The sequence below is a fragment of the Alternaria hordeiaustralica genome, assembly GCF_023758085.1.
Source record: "Alternaria hordeiaustralica strain BMP 2776 chromosome Unknown scaffold_21, whole genome shotgun sequence".
NCBI lineage: Eukaryota > Fungi > Ascomycota > Dothideomycetes > Pleosporales > Pleosporaceae > Alternaria > Alternaria hordeiaustralica.
The window spans coordinates 512,448-527,321 of record NW_026056793.1 but is presented as its reverse complement, the minus strand read 5'-3'; the positions used below and the strand labels follow the sequence as shown (position 1 = coordinate 527,321).

General features: G+C 54.5%; 4 protein-coding genes across 4 annotated transcripts; all 4 read right to left on the bottom strand.

Annotated features, from left to right (window-relative positions):
• Window positions 1-180: 180 nt before the first annotated feature.
• Window positions 181-1,817, bottom strand: J4E84_008464 (uncharacterized protein; the record flags this gene model as incomplete). Its single annotated transcript, XM_049391036.1, has 3 exons — window positions 181-332; window positions 390-1,733; window positions 1,790-1,817. The coding sequence occupies 3 exons, from the start codon at window positions 1,815-1,817 to the stop codon at window positions 181-183; spliced, it is 1,524 nt and encodes a 507-aa protein (XP_049241378.1).
• A 1,057-nt stretch (window positions 1,818-2,874) lies between these two features.
• Window positions 2,875-6,019, bottom strand: J4E84_008463 (uncharacterized protein; the record flags this gene model as incomplete). The annotated part of the gene is made up of 2 exons (XM_049391035.1): window positions 2,875-4,071; window positions 4,121-6,019. The coding sequence occupies 2 exons, from the start codon at window positions 6,017-6,019 to the stop codon at window positions 2,875-2,877; spliced, it is 3,096 nt and encodes a 1,031-aa protein (XP_049241377.1).
• Window positions 6,020-6,712: 693 nt separating this feature from the next.
• On the bottom strand, window positions 6,713-7,641 carry J4E84_008462 (uncharacterized protein; the record flags this gene model as incomplete). Its single annotated transcript, XM_049391034.1, has 2 exons — window positions 6,713-7,062; window positions 7,113-7,641. The coding sequence occupies 2 exons, from the start codon at window positions 7,639-7,641 to the stop codon at window positions 6,713-6,715; spliced, it is 879 nt and encodes a 292-aa protein (XP_049241376.1).
• Window positions 7,642-10,008: 2,367 nt separating this feature from the next.
• On the bottom strand, window positions 10,009-13,540 carry J4E84_008461 (uncharacterized protein; the record flags this gene model as incomplete). The annotated part of the gene is made up of 2 exons (XM_049391033.1): window positions 10,009-13,224; window positions 13,535-13,540. The coding sequence occupies 2 exons, from the start codon at window positions 13,538-13,540 to the stop codon at window positions 10,009-10,011; spliced, it is 3,222 nt and encodes a 1,073-aa protein (XP_049241375.1).
• Between the last annotated feature and the right edge of the window lie 1,334 nt (window positions 13,541-14,874).

Below are 14,874 nucleotides of genomic sequence, written 5' to 3'. Positions count from 1 at the left end.
TCGAAAGCGAGGTTTGAAACAAAGACTCAACGAAGAATTTGCCCATGTAGGCTCTGAGAACGAGCAGGATCAGGCATCGGTAAGTCTGACATAGCGACGCTCACAAGAGTTGCTCATTCTTTAAACTTTCTGCAAGTTTGTCGGGATACTCAACGGCTGCCAACGAGAATAGATTCTTCTCTACAACTTAGCCTTCACAGCCGTCCTCTCCATGCCCGGCCCATCCCAGATATCCCGCTCAACGGCTCTCGTGTTGATATACTGCATGCCCAACTGCTCCACCTTTTCTACGCCCAGTAAACGCATGCACGTCTCCGTTTCCGCTTTCAAAACTGTTTTTCACCATTAGCACCAGCATTGTAGAAGTGGGAAAAGCAACGAAGACTTACTCTCAAGAACCCTCGCAACACCCTCCTTACCACCCGCACCTAAACCAAACAACGCCGCCCGTCCCACGCCCACACCTTTAGCGCCCAGACAGAGAGCCTTGACTACATCTGTCCCGCGCTTGATGCCGCCGTCTACCCACACCTCAATGCGATCGAAGACTTCAGGACAATACTTTCGTATCTCGAGAAGCGTGTGTACAGCTGGCGGCGCGGTGTCGAGAGCCCTGCCGCCGTGATTTGACAGGATGATAGCTTTGACATGGGGTGCGTGTAGAGAAGCCAGATAAGCGTCTTCGTGTGTCTGAATGCCCTTGAGTACAATGGGTTTGTCCGTGTGTTTCGCCAGCCAAGGTAGAGTGGAACGCCATGTCAAATCTGCGGCTGTGCCCCAGAACAACGACTGACCCATACCCATTGACTTCGGCTTTGGCTTCTCATCTTCGCTGGCTTGTGTGGGTGTAACTGCGCTCGTGCTAGTCTTAGACAGCGATTGTGATTCCTGGACCGAGGCGCGCACGGGGAGGTTGGAGCCAACGTTCTTGCTGCGCTCGTCGTGTTCGCGCTTGCCGGGGACGGGCGCGTCGAGCGTGAGGCAGATGAATTTTATGCAGTCGAGTTTGTTCATGCGGGCGAGGATGGCTTCGCTCTTCTGGCGCTCGTTCTGGACGTAGAGTTGCCAGCCGAAGACCTGGCCGGGGGTGGCGTCTGCGACGATTTGTTCGGGCGTCTGCGAGGCGTTTTGTGAGATTATTTGCATGGCGCCGTACTGCGAGCAGGCTTGCGCGATGCCCCATTCGCCGTCGGCGTTGGCGAGGCGCGCCATGGCGGCGGGTGAGACGTAGATGGGGAGTTTGACATCGTTGCCGATGAAGGACGTCGACGTGTCGCAGCGGGTGCAGTCGACGAAGACGCGTGGCCGCAGCAGTATGCTTCGGTATACGCTGTTGTTGAAGGACTTGCTCTGCAGGTCGTCACTCGCGGAGAAGTAGTATGCCCAGGCCTTGTATGGAATCTGCTTCGTTGCCACCTCTTCAATTTCATCGAGGTTCAGCAGGTTGTCCAGATCCACCGGACCTTCATCTTGCGCCTCGCCCGTCTCTTCCGGTGTCTTCTCCTCTTTCGGGAGGGTGTCTGTGTTGATGGTGCCGAGCTTATCGGAAGCTTCGAGGTTCTCTTCGAGGATGCCCGGCGGGTGGATGGGATCGTATTCTTCGGTTGCGTCGGTGCCGGCGAGTTGGAGGATGACTTTGGAGCCGCCAGGGTGCTTGGGGATGAAGCGCGTTACATCGTAGACATTGCCGTACAGAATTACCCAGCAGCTTTCCGCTGTGTTGTGCTGCGCGACTGATTGGGGGTGTCAGCGATGAAGGTTCAATCGGAATGCGGAAGCGGGAACTGACCCTCGGCATAGTCGAAAACTTTTGACATGGTGCCGTGCGTTCAAGTAGTGGTACAATACGGAATATTTACAAGCACACACGCAGAAGACGCAAAAAAGAACTCTACAAGAAAAGTGATGAAGATTGGAGAACGAATGAGTTTAATTGTTCCGACGACAGAGCAGACGCCGACGTCTTTTAGCCAACCCCAACCTGTGGGGAGCTCGGGGTAGTGCCAACCCGAGTCAGGCAAGACGGGCCGCATTTCTTCTTTTGCAAAGCTACCCCAGGTAAGCCGGATGTACTGATGGCTAATTGGCGGTCATTTGCTGTCTAGACTGTTCGGCCTGATGCTGTGCTAGCTCCAACGCGGTGTACTGTTGCACTCTCTCTTCAGTACAGCTACACGATGACGATGTTAAAGTCAATTGCCGCGGCATTTGAACGTCAATCATCCACATCACTGCATCAAGTCCAAGCCCTCAGCGTTTTCACGAACCATGCGATATTTGATGCGGTTGTGTCCTGAATACTTTTGTATTCTATGGGTATCCCTGGCCATATTCGCAGCTTGCGAAAAAAGATGCAGCATCGCATTTCGCCTGTCTATGTATTAAACAGCCTCTGGACTAGATGCGGTGCCTTCGCTTTTTGCTCTCCTCTCACGTTGCAGCACTCTGGTTCCTTTTCTCTGCCAGCCGTCGTTCAAATGAAACTTGATTCCATCCTTCTTTGTCGCATCACATTCGTTATCCTTCGCATTTTCGGCATCATCGTCATCGCTATCGTTATGTGTCGATGCTATGACGAGCTCTTCCAGCTCGCTATGAATATCCCACCGAGAGGCACGCTTTGACCTTCTGAACACCGATGGGCCAGGCCATGTTTTGGGAGCCGATTCTGAAATGGAACGCGAAAGTGTTGGTCTTGCCAGTCTTCCACTTCGCACTGCTTCTCTGCGCCGATGTAGCTGATACTTTGGTCGCTGGAGAAACCGTCCGCGTTGGGAATCATCTGCGCCATTTATTAATATGACATCCAGACTGGATATCAAATGGACCAAGGTGCTAGGCGATGCAATGTTCAGGAGCGAGGGGGGGAAATGTTCACCAACCCTCAACCGGAAGATCCGGCCAGCCATGCTCTAGCTCGCCTTCATTCGCAGCCTCTTCACCCCAGTCCATCTTTTCGAGTTCATTGCGGAAGAAATCCTGTTCCTCCTCGAGAACGCCAGGTTTAGCACCAAGGCTTTCAGGGTATCGCTTGAGGTTGTGCCAGTGTGTGAGTGAGCGTAATGCTTGTTCGAGTGGGACGCTTTCATCGACCTCGGCGTCCACGTCACTTCCCGCCAACCAGTCGTCTCGTAGCTCAGGTCGACAGTGCAAATAGACTGCAGTGATGACGCGCATGTTGGACTGTCGCCACTTGCGGCCGCAGTACGGAACTTGGTTCTTGAACAGCTTGAGTGTGTACAGGCGTAGTTCCGGCTGTGGTACCTTCAGGCTCTTGCGAAGGAACTGCGAAGACTTGTACGAAACAAGCATGAGGTTGCGATGTGCCTTGTTCTTGCAGATCTTCTGCATGATCCGCAGGTAGTTGATTGACGTGAAGAACGCGCGCCATGAGAAATTGGTGATTGGCTCTTTAGGCAGCTCGTTCGTTGGAAAGCCGAGCTCGTCTACCTCTGGAGGCTGTAGCTGGGCAGGTGGTAGTGCCGGCTCAGCACCTGATTCGTTCGAGTCTTCTCTGGACAGACGGATTGGGGGTGGGACGGCGTCGTCTTCGTCAGATTCGCCGTCATGCGCCTCTCCTTCGTTTCCTCCAACGCGGTCCTCTTCAGAGGCGTTTCTGGAGTGTGTTCGGCAAAAGTTGAAGAAGTTCAACTCTTCCTGCTCACTCTTGAAGTTCACAATCTTCTCGACCTCTTGCAATTGTAGTAGCTTCAAGATCAACGGAACGTAGCTTGAGTCAACGAGTAGCTGTGTGATATACTCGAATTTGAGGATGTGGGACACTTTGAACCATTTGAGGATCAATATAAAGGTGCCGGTGACTGCTTTATCGAGGACTTCTTGTGTGCGCATTGCGTCAAGCTCCTCATTCGTTGCCACGGTGCTACTATGTCCATTCATGCCGCTCATGTCAGGCCGTCCGGCGGTCGTGCCGTTCTGATTATCCTGAAATTGAAAACCGCTCTGGAGCCCGTTTGCGCCACTGGACTGTGTCACAAGTGCCGTGACGTGCGCAAGGATGGCTTTGATCAGAACAATTATTAGTGACTGTAGATTGGGCAGTGCGATGCGCTAGTGGGCTGTTAGCTGATGTATCCTCGTTGATTTCTGGCCCACTCACGTAGAATTCCTCGACCAAGTGCAAGCGCTCCTCGTTGCTGCCGGGTGCGAGTCCTCTTGACTGAGGTTTCTCATTCGATTCGAGTGATAGCTCTTCGATATCAGGGTTCTCGTCAGGGCCTGTCCAGCCGCGCTCGTACTTCATAAATGCGACACGTTCCTCCCATAGCTGCTTCATGGCACGCGTGGCCTTCATGCGTTTAGCGAACAGTTCCGCTGCTTCCAAGATAGAAGCAGGGATATCTGAGCCCTCCCACTTGCGTCCCACCAGAAGGTCCTGTAGGTCGGTCGAGCCCTTTCCGCCCAACTTGTTACTAGACTCGTCGAGTGGCGGATACAAGAATGGGAACAGTTGATTTGTCTGGTAGTTCTGCTTCTTTCCACCTTTGCCACCGGGGCCTGCAGGCGAAGGAGGAGGTGAGGGTGCCGGAGTTGCGATATGGACCGGTTGATGCAGGATGGATGTGCTGTTACCATTTGTGTCGCCTAGCCCAGAGCCGAATACATGGTTGCCAGCGACCTTGTTAGGGTGGTTCTTCAGTGGCGGCAAGATGGAGTTGTTCTCTGGCTCAAGAGGAAATACGGGAAGCGGTGGATTGTACGCAGGATACTTGGAGCTTATTTCTTGCCTGAAGAGGTGGTAGTCAAGAGGTGAAGCGGTGATGAGTGGCTGGCCCTTGGAGTCCTCTGACTCGAGGCTGGTGTCCCGGAAGGTCTCTTTGACCTTGGCAACTTCTGCAAGACCGCCGAAAGTCACCAACATAGCCTTCCAGAGTAGCAGTGAGATCTTGCTAAGCGGTAGATTGATTGACTCATCCCATCGCAATTTCGCGATGAGATCCACGAAAAGCATCAGAAGACCTGGTTTCTCTAAGGCGAGAATGGCGCTTCTGAGGGTCCGGCTATCCTGTGTCTTCTCCTCATCGCGTGCGACTTCCAGCAAGACATAGACTGCAGTCATGGTACACCAAATTTCGCGTCGTTCTGCCTCTTTCGAATCGCGTTGAGCATCAGGTGTGACATCTGCGCCGCATGCTCGCAGGAGCGACGAGCTGAGTGCGTCCACGATGGTCTGTACGCCATTACTCTCAGAGAGTAGGTGCACATTGCGCTTAATGAGCGAGGCCTGCAGGCCTGACTTGATGTATGCAGAGTTGCGCGCTGCAGTCGTGCTCGACTCTGTTGCCTCGCCCGCGGCTGGGTCAGGCAGCCCTGCAGTCTCATGCCAGCACCCAAGGAGGACATAGACCAATGCCTCCAGCTTCTTCAACCTCAAGACAGGGTCGACTTCCTTGAGTCCCCCCAATAGATGTCGCACGAAGTCCTCGTGTTGTGTCGTTGTCGCCGAGGCCCAGTCCAAGCCGTCCTCGCCATTGGACACGTCGTTTAGGCCATGAAATGCGCTCCACTCCAGTGAGTAGGACGCCTGGGTCTTGAGCAGCATTGCCTGCTCCTCGACTGCATACGAGAACCACTCCTCCAGCTCCTCTTCGAAGCATGATGCGTCATCGTATGTGAAAGCGTATGGGGCGGGCTCGACCTTGGGTATGCCCCTCACGAGGTTCTGCAGTTGCGCGAGCGAAAGCGAGTCGTTCTGTGGCGTGTCGGGCGGCGGTACAGGCGGTGCGGGCGGGGGCAGGTTCGGCGCGGGCGTAGGAACTGAATTGCCTCGTTGCAGGCCGGGGCGGGCTGGCAGGGTGACGGGAGGCCCGGCTTGGGGCTGGTCCTGGTCCTGTTGCAGCAGTATGCGCTGCTGCTCGGCGGTATCGAGGGGCAGATTGAGCTCTTCCTCGGGCTCCGCCTCAATGACGGGGAAATCAGCGCTCGAGTTCCCGATCAGCTCAGCTGCATCCAGTATGGGAGGCACGAGTGGCTCTCCGGGCACGTCGCTGTCGGCCATGGTCGGTCGCGTGAATTATGTGGGTGTGGGGTTGTCAGGTCGGTGGAAACGTGCTACGCCCACCATGTCTGGGACTCCCTTCACGTGCGCATCATGATTCTCAGACGGATCAGTTTGGGAGAGCGGCGAGGCAAGTGTCTTCACGGTTCAAGAAGGTGAGGTGCGCTGTGCATGCACGGCAGGTGGGATGCGCCGACCGCTAACGGATGGATAAGCAGGGCTCCGATTAGCGCGAATCCTGCTAAACATTCACTTGTTTCTAATGCCCGTATGTTGCAAGTCATCCAAACAACACAGTCTCATATTACTCATAACACAACTAGCGATGGGTATTGCGTACCGAAATTGATGTACCATTGCAGAACGCCCCCTTGCTGTAAAATGTGTCGCTAGCCCTCAGAAGGCGTAAGAGAAGCCCCGGTTGTCTGTATGGGAGAGGCCAACCCAGGCGCACCGCGATCGCTGCCGCCAGATGCAAACGAATAAGAAAACCCCGTCCCTAAAGAGCGAGCGATATCTCCACAGCTGTACGCCGAACATAACATAATCTGCCGCACTGCCAGTGCGGGGAATGAACAGTAGACCGACAGGTCGAGAAAAGAAGACCAGATATGTGTCTTCCGAACATGGCTATCAAGGCAAGGTTGCTATCGCGTCGAAGAGATAGTCGAAAAGCGAGGCTTCCTCCCAGTTCTACATGGGATTAGCTCCCGTCTGTTCGCCGTTCTCCTGGCGCTCTTTGATCTCGTCGGGTATGATGCCGTTGGCTTCGCATGTGCGCTTGTAGATATTGCACTCGTCCCACGCCCGTTGGCATTCGGCCTTGAACTTGTCGCAACTAGCGCTGAGCTCGGTGATGGCTTGCTCGGTGAGTAGCTTTTCAAGCGTCCACTTCTCAATGTTCTGTTGCTCGTTCTCCTTCAGCTGGGTAATGAACTGAACGGCCCGTTGCAAGATGGAGCCCTTGTTCTTTTCGCAGCCGGGGACGATCTTGGCTAGTTCGTTGATTCCCTCGTTGATAGTCTCGCGACGGCGGCGTTCGACTATGCAGCTGTTAGCAACTGTATTTAGGAGGGCTCACACGGGTGCCTACCTTCTTTGTGGTTGTCTCTCCGGACCTTGTGCCACTCATCTGTGCCGACTTGAGGTTTGTGCGCAGAGCTTTGCGGTGGCGAGTCGCTGGGTGCTGTTTGACCGGGACGACCCGTCTGTGTAGCTGCCTTCAGAGCCTCGAGACTAAAGTCTTGCATGCCCGTTTGTTGTTGGCCGTGGTCTCCCATGCTGAAGGAGCCGTCGCCTGAGTTCTGTGGCTGGAACTGGAGTTCTGTCGCCTGGGGGACCGTCATCTGGTGATAGGCAAGCGCGGCGGCGGCAGTGTCGCCGACACTCGCGGTGTTGGTCCCACCGTTGTGATGTACGTCGAACTGTTGCTGCATGTCGTCGTCGGCGGCGTTGTGCGCGGCGAGAAATGAGGCTGTGGCTTGGTCGGTGAGGTCGTTGTTGGCGGAATGGGGAGCAGGTCGGTTCAGGCCTTGGTCGCGCGTGTCGCGCTTCCGTTTGTTGGTGTGGACGTTGTGGGCATCCAGCTTGCCGTCGGTAGGGTACCCGGCGGTATCAGCCATGGTGTCTGGTGGGGTATCTGGAAGGGATGGGTAGAAGCAGCTGGAATCCGCGTGGGACGCTAGGATCGACGTCGAGGTTCTGCGCGTGGTTGCTGAGACGGCGAGGTCTGGGATGTACAGGACCAATGGTGAGTGAGGGCGCTGAAGTCTGGCTAGGACACAGTGCTCCTTTGGGCGACCAGGAGGTAGCCGTGAGTGAGTGAGTTAGGCGGGTGACGTATGGGAAGGCTGGTGAAAGTGGCAGAAAGACGCGCTCGAAGCGTGAGTCGCAGGCGCAACGCACCGGGGCGGGGGAGCAGCGGCGCTGTGCCCACCGGTTCACGCACAAGCCGAAGACGACTTGATGTAGCAATCGTGCGCTTGGGAAGCGCAATAGAGGCCTGCGTTCGACAAACATTAGCACGGGCGCGAGCAGGTGAGTAGGTCAAGGTGGTGCGACACAGCGCCAGCAAGCAGAAGGATTGGGCGCTTCCATTTGGCCGTTGTTGTGAGACGCAACTGTCACGACTCAAAAGAACGCCGTCGTATCGTGCGAGCGGTAGGAAGCGCACAATGGCGTCGTGCGTCGTGGTGGATGCGCGTCCATCGAGTGCGGGATGCCGACCGACAACACCGCGGAAAGCGAGCGGGCAGGCGCGAGGCCACCATGACGCCAGGTGCGCTTCTCAAACGACAGCCCGTGCAGGAGCGCAGGGTGGCATGTCTATGCAGGGCTTTCCGGCGGTCGCGCGAAAAGAGCCATGGTCACTTACCGATGGTACTGCGACGATGTTCCAAATGGATGTGGATGCGCGCGAAATCAGGTGACGGACGAAGGTGTAGCAACTTGTTCGGCCGGCGACGCTTGACAGGCTGGATGCACACTGAGAAAGAGAGAAAAGAGAACAAAAAGCTCTTACCTTTCTTGAAATTGCAGACTTTGGGCTTTTCTTCAGGCAGGATCGAACGACCAACTTCTGAGTTGAATCACGAGGAAGGAGCAGAGATGGTCACATGGCAGGAGCGCTATTTAGGAAAGGAAGGCACGACTGAGCCAGCCCACCCGCTCAGCCAATCAGCGTATCGCGACACGCCATGCAAGTTTCCCCACTCCCAGCCCGCCATCGCAACCACTACGTTATCACAGTCCTGCCGACGCGAGGCATCTACTCCGGAGTACTTAGAGCTTGCTATGCACTGTACGCTTTCGCATCACTCGCACCATCATGTCCTTAGCCACACAAGTACTTCGTTGCCCCCAGTCCCTCTTCGCCACCACGACGACAGCACCCCCGCCAGCCTCACTACGATACCAGCGTACGGATGACACCCCTCTAGACCACCTAGGCTCAGCCGACACCTCCAATACGCTTCACATGGCCTCAAACAGAGACACAGGTGTGGCATGTGACACGCTGCCCCCCACATTCTGGGCTATCGTCGACTACGCTATACCCTTTTTGTCATTGGTCCCATCATGCAATACACAACCATTGGGAAGATCGATTCTCACCTATCTTCTCCACTCTGCGCTCGAGTATTGATGTCTCAAATTACGCGCTGCTTAGTAAGTCTTGTTGTAGCTGTATCTATCTTTCGAACGGCTCTCGGCTCTCCTCGTCCTCTTGCTATCTCTGCAAGCATGAGGCCCAGTCCATTGCTTGCTGTTCGCTCAAGTGTGATCCGCGGAGACAAACCAAATGTTGATTTCGCATCGGTATAGAAAAATACAACCGAGACAGCCCGTTTGCATTTTCACTTTACATCTCCACCTAGATCATGGACAGTCCAGTGTGCGTGCTCGATGGACGTCTTCATATTATCGGTACAACACATCGAACGAGGCGGGCCAAATTGGGGGCATACAGGAAAAACCTGAACACTCTGGAGCCCGCGTCGCCTTCAGGTCGCCTGCTTTGGATGTTCTTACCTTAATGTGGGCTGCAGGCCTGTCCGAGTTTTATCTTATGCGAGATAGGTTGCAACAAATCCGATTTTGATCGGTAGATCTGAAATGACGAAACCGGTAGTGCTGGGAGTAGGTATAGTCCCTCTCCTCGGTGGCAAACGGCGAAATCACGTCAGGCTATGAAAATCCTGAACACCCTGGAGCCTACATTGATGTCAAGTCACTCACCTTGCATGATTTTGTCCTAATGTAGTCTGCAGACCTGTTTAGTATAAGCTAAAAGGCGCCTGTGTATTCATCACATATGCATGTCAATCTAAGAGAAGTCTAAACGCCCTAGAGCCTACATCAACGGTAAATCACCTACTTTGCGTGTTTTTATGTTGATGTAGCCCCCAGACCTATTCAGCTTTTTTCTTGTCTAAGGCGTGCGGCATGTTCTACCAGGTAGTCTTAAGAAGTAATGGTATGCAGTGAAACTAGGAAGGAATATATCTACTACAATCTACATCACTTAGAGAGGCTATTCGCTGAGCGAAGACGTTGAAGTAGACGAAAATCGCTGTTGTTAGACGAAGATTGTGAAGAGCAGTAAGCCAAGAGATAAAGCGAGTGGGCTTTGGAGACTGAAGGAAGGGTGTAGCGGTGTCGAACCCGCGAAGCATCTCGCTGTGACGAGAGTAGAGTTCCTCGACGTCAATGTGCGTCCAAGCATATCGCCCGATCTTGGTAAATACCGATGGGTAGAGCACTCCGAGTTGCGGGGACACGATAGCGGTTAAAGAGAACAAAACTTCTGGAAAGCGGTCAACTGTGTATCGCCAGGACTCATTGTTGGTTGTCAGTCCGTCCACGCCCGGAAAGAGGAATAAGACACGGATGCGCCGACCCGCCAGAGCCTGAACATGGTCAATGACCCTTCGCATTGTGTCGTAAACGCTTGCCACTCGCGCTGAATGTCCAGCTGAATTGAGAACTGGGAGTGTCGATGTGATGTACCCTAATACCAGTGGGATCCAGACCGGCCTAAAGCTTTGCATTGCTAGCGCTCCTTGCGTGTCAATCTTGTCGTGGGGTCTTGGGTAGTTGTTGAAGACTTGTTCCCATTGATCATACATCGCTTGTAGGCGTACATCGACGTCTTCCCATTCGTTGTGGAGGACTTCGGTGTCGGAGCTGATACCGTCCCGTGGCCTGCCCGAGCGACGGAAGCACGGAAGTACCAAATCGTATGTGCGTGTCGGGTCAGGCGCTGAAGCGCAAACGTGGAGATCTGTACCGAAGATGGCACGAGTCGCGGTGGCGCGGATGGTGGTGTGGTCCTCGAGGGCATAAAGCTCTGGGTGTACAAGCAGGAGTCGCGCGCAACCCTTTTGATACTTGCCACTAACAACTGAACCGTCGTTTTTGACGTACTGGATGGATCTGCTTGCGATGTTGGTTAACCCGACCCAGCGAGTTACCCCTCTCGCGAATGTTCGCCGTTTGAACCTTCGCGCCAGACGAGGACCAGGTACGCCGTTCTTTCTCCCCCCTAACAGCACTTTCAAGGCCTCAGGTTTAGTGAGCAATTCCGAGAACGATTTCAGCAAAAGATCGTGCTCATCTTGCCATGATGGGTCGACATGAGTCTGAAATAGGGATATGCGCTCAGCGTAGCCGTCGCTGCTGTCACTGTCATAGTCGTTGTCGTCGGGGTCCCTGCTCTTGTCGTCATTGTAGTCGTTGTCGTCGGGGTCCCTGCTCAAGTAGTCATTGTAGTCGTTGAGGTAGGGGTGCTTGCTCTTGTCATCGTTGTGGTCGTGGTGGTCGGAGTTCTTGCTCTTGTCATCGTTGTGGTCGTGGTGGTCGGAGTTCTTGCTCTCGTCATCGTTGTGGTGGTTGCCAGATAGATGCTCGATGTGCGCATCGAGCGCAGCCTGGCTCGAGCAGTAGGGGGGATCACGGCCGCTGATAGTGCTGTGTGCTTCGGTGAACAGCTCCTGTCGGAGTGCCATGCCAACCCTCAAAGCGTTGGAGGCCGACTTCGCGGGCTGGTCATTGTGAAGTAACGTCCTCACATTCCACGCTGTGAAAACGCCGCAGTCATCTGCCTTTTGCTGTATTGTGTCCTCGTATCTAATGGCCACTGTGTTCCAATCGACGTTCGCCAATCTCGACCGGGGGTGAGAGAGCGCCACCAGCGCAAGAAATTGCCGGAGCTCCTGCTCGAACATAGTGGTAGATTGGTATCTACGTCCTGTGTCGTAGACGTGCATAAGCCCCGCCCCAAAGTCCATGCATAGGGCATGCACCACTACCCAATGGCTGTTGGTTGGATTCCAAGTGAAGACGATGGACGCTGCGGCGTCGAGCTCAGGGAGGATGAAGACTGATTGCGGAATGAGTGACGTGATGTCGGGGCGTATCTCGGGGTTAGATGATGACTTGCCGATGGTTTCCATGTATACTGGACTGCTTGTAGCGACATACACGACCTCCGGTAAGTACCCCCGTGAACTGCCGCATCTCTCGACAAGGAAGTCGATAGTCGTGCCGGACAGCCACATCTTGGCTTGGGACACCTCGAGCATAGAGGCGAGGCTGATAGGCCACGGTCCGAGTGGAAGAAGAGTCAGCGGTATGGCACCGTCGGACTCTTGATATTGCTGCATTGCCATGTGAACAACGTCGCGGAGCATCCCCGCCCGTGGGCACGTTTCCATTCGGAGGGTCAGCTTCAGGATGTAATCGGATGCGATGTCCAAAACCTTTGCCATGGTGATCTGCATAGCGTTGATGTTCGACTGGCTTGGTGGCTGCGATAAATCGACAGTCAGCTTCACCTTTTTCCGAGACTCTGGCTGTGGGGGCTGCGCGCTGCTCTGACCGAACGGGATAACGGTGCTGTATCCTTCGGGGGTATTGATGTTCAGAGGAGGAGAGCGGTTATGCTGCATCTGTACGCTAGGTGTTGTAGTAGGTGCGGCGATGGTCGCTGGGATGGCGGTGCTGCATTCTTCGTCGTTATTGATGCTTGGAGGAGAAGAGCACTTGGTCTGGCGCTGTACGCTGGGTGTTATAGTAAGTGCGGTGATAGGCGCCAGTGCAGTGATGGGCGACGCTGCAGAGGCGGGTACGACGGTGGCAGTGGGCACTCGTGTAGCGATGTTGGCAGCGGTTGAGATAGGAGCTGCGGTTGGTATGGGCGCTGCGGTGGTGAAGGTCGCGGTGGTGGTGATCGGCGACTTCCGTGTAACGAATTCTGCTAGAGGTTCCTGTTCGTCGCCGGCTTTATGCTCAGTTCTCGGAGTCTTACTAGGCTTCGGCGTAGAGGGGGGCGGTGTCTTAGGTGCTAGAGGCTTCTTTCCGTCACCAGCTTCGTGCTGAGCTGGCGTAGTCTCACTAGGCTTCGGCGTAGAGGCGGGCGGTGTCTGGGATGCTAGGGGATTCTTTCCGTCACCAACTTCATGCTGAGCTGGCGTAGTCTCATCAGGCTTGGACGTGGAGGCGGCGGGCGGTGTCTTGGATGCTAGGGGACTCTTTCCGTCACCCGCTTCATGCTGAGCTGGCGTAGTCTCATCAGGCTTGGACGTAGAGGCAGCGGGTGTGCTGTTCTTCTTGTCGTATGCTTCTCTGTGTGTCTGGTAGGCCCGCGTGGCTCTGAACTTGTTGGCGGCGTTTACCTCCTCCCTCAGGAAGGGTTGGTAGTCCGGCTCTCGTAAGATCGATTCATGACATCAATCTCAAGGCGCTCTCGTCGGCTCTGGTAGTGAGACATGCTGGGCTGAATGGAGTGGGCAAAGCCAGGACTGGACAAAGACAACGCGGAAGAGAAGAGCAGAAGGGCAACGAAAGCGCAGCGAAAACACTCTCAATATGCTGTGGCCCCGCATTTTGGAATTGATTGTGCGCCATGTCTTTCTGTTCGAGGAAGCTGCGCAGGCGCAAATTTGCGGGGCGGTGCGTTGGAGGAAGTCGCGTTCGGGGACGACGAGCCGTACTGGGTATGGGATCCCATCTCACCCACATGGTGCCAGGTAGAGAGCGTCTGTCTGGCTGCAGACCAGAGGCATCATGTTCCGTAGAGCTTAGCAAGACAGAGTCCGCTTCACAGTGAGGTAGGTATGCTGGGGGTGCATTGGCGACCCGAGTGGATGCCTTTACAGTGTTAGTTGTCTATTAAACGCCATGAAAACTGCCACAAGGACGACAGCTAGCAAAGAGAGCCTCTTTCTTGTTTACCTGATAGTTGTAATGCAATACATCGTGCTGCAGCGCGCAAGTTAAGCCAAATTGGCCACAGCAACGAGCGCGATGCTTGCGATGCCTGCGATGCCTGCAATGCCTGCAATGCCTGCGCGCTGCAGCAGTTAGACGACTAAAGACTGCAGTAGCCGGGGAGCTGAAGATCTGGTGCGAGCACAAACATCCTAAGCATTGGGATATGTGGTACTTGAATACGGAGAGTTGTAGGTAGGTCGGAGTCTTCAAGTTAGATAGAGACCTTTACGGTTTAGCGGCTGTACCGAGCGTGGGTGACGTCATAGATCCTGCGCTGGGTTTAGACAAATTGTGAACGTCAACCAGGGTACGACGGATTACCGCTTACATCCAGCGAATCAGTAGCCACACCAACGAAGAACATTCATTCAATAATGTCTTCCAAACGCCCGTTCACCGACCGTGCTTTCTCCTCCCACAAACGTTCACGATCTGAGAACACTGCACACAGTGCGCCCTCTTTCTTAATAGAGACTGCACGTCTCTCTCTACATTTACCTTTTGCTTCTGCAGGAGATATACCGATCATGGAGCCAAAGATTGATACAAGATGCGCCTGGCGACTCGGTTGGCCCAGGCTGCGAAGCCTGCCACTGCAAAGTCTGCCAACGACCACCAAACACTTGTTCGCCCACCAACCCGCGATCAACAAAATCTTAGATACTCATAGCGTAAGCACTCTCGGTCCTGTTCGATACGTCGCGCGGACAAGACCTACAGAACTGGCCACCTCCCACCCAACGATCGTATTCTATACGGATCTCGGAGAGCCGCGCCAGTACGAGCACTGCGCCTCTGCAGTCCAAGAAATCGCTCAGTATATCCTATCCAACAACATAGACGCTTCGATCGAAGCTATCGACCGAGTGGTCGGCGAGAGCTTCACAGTCACAGCATTACAAGGACCGACGGCGGCAGAGATAGCGCGTTATTGGGCGAGCAAGAGACGAACCCTTCTCCGTACGATCGCGAATAGGAAGTGGCTGAGCCTTGACTGTGTTAATCTTGGAAAATCCACCGACGGTCTAAAACCTACTATCGTCATCACGGCATCAGACGCAGACGCAGATGTGTGGGACCAG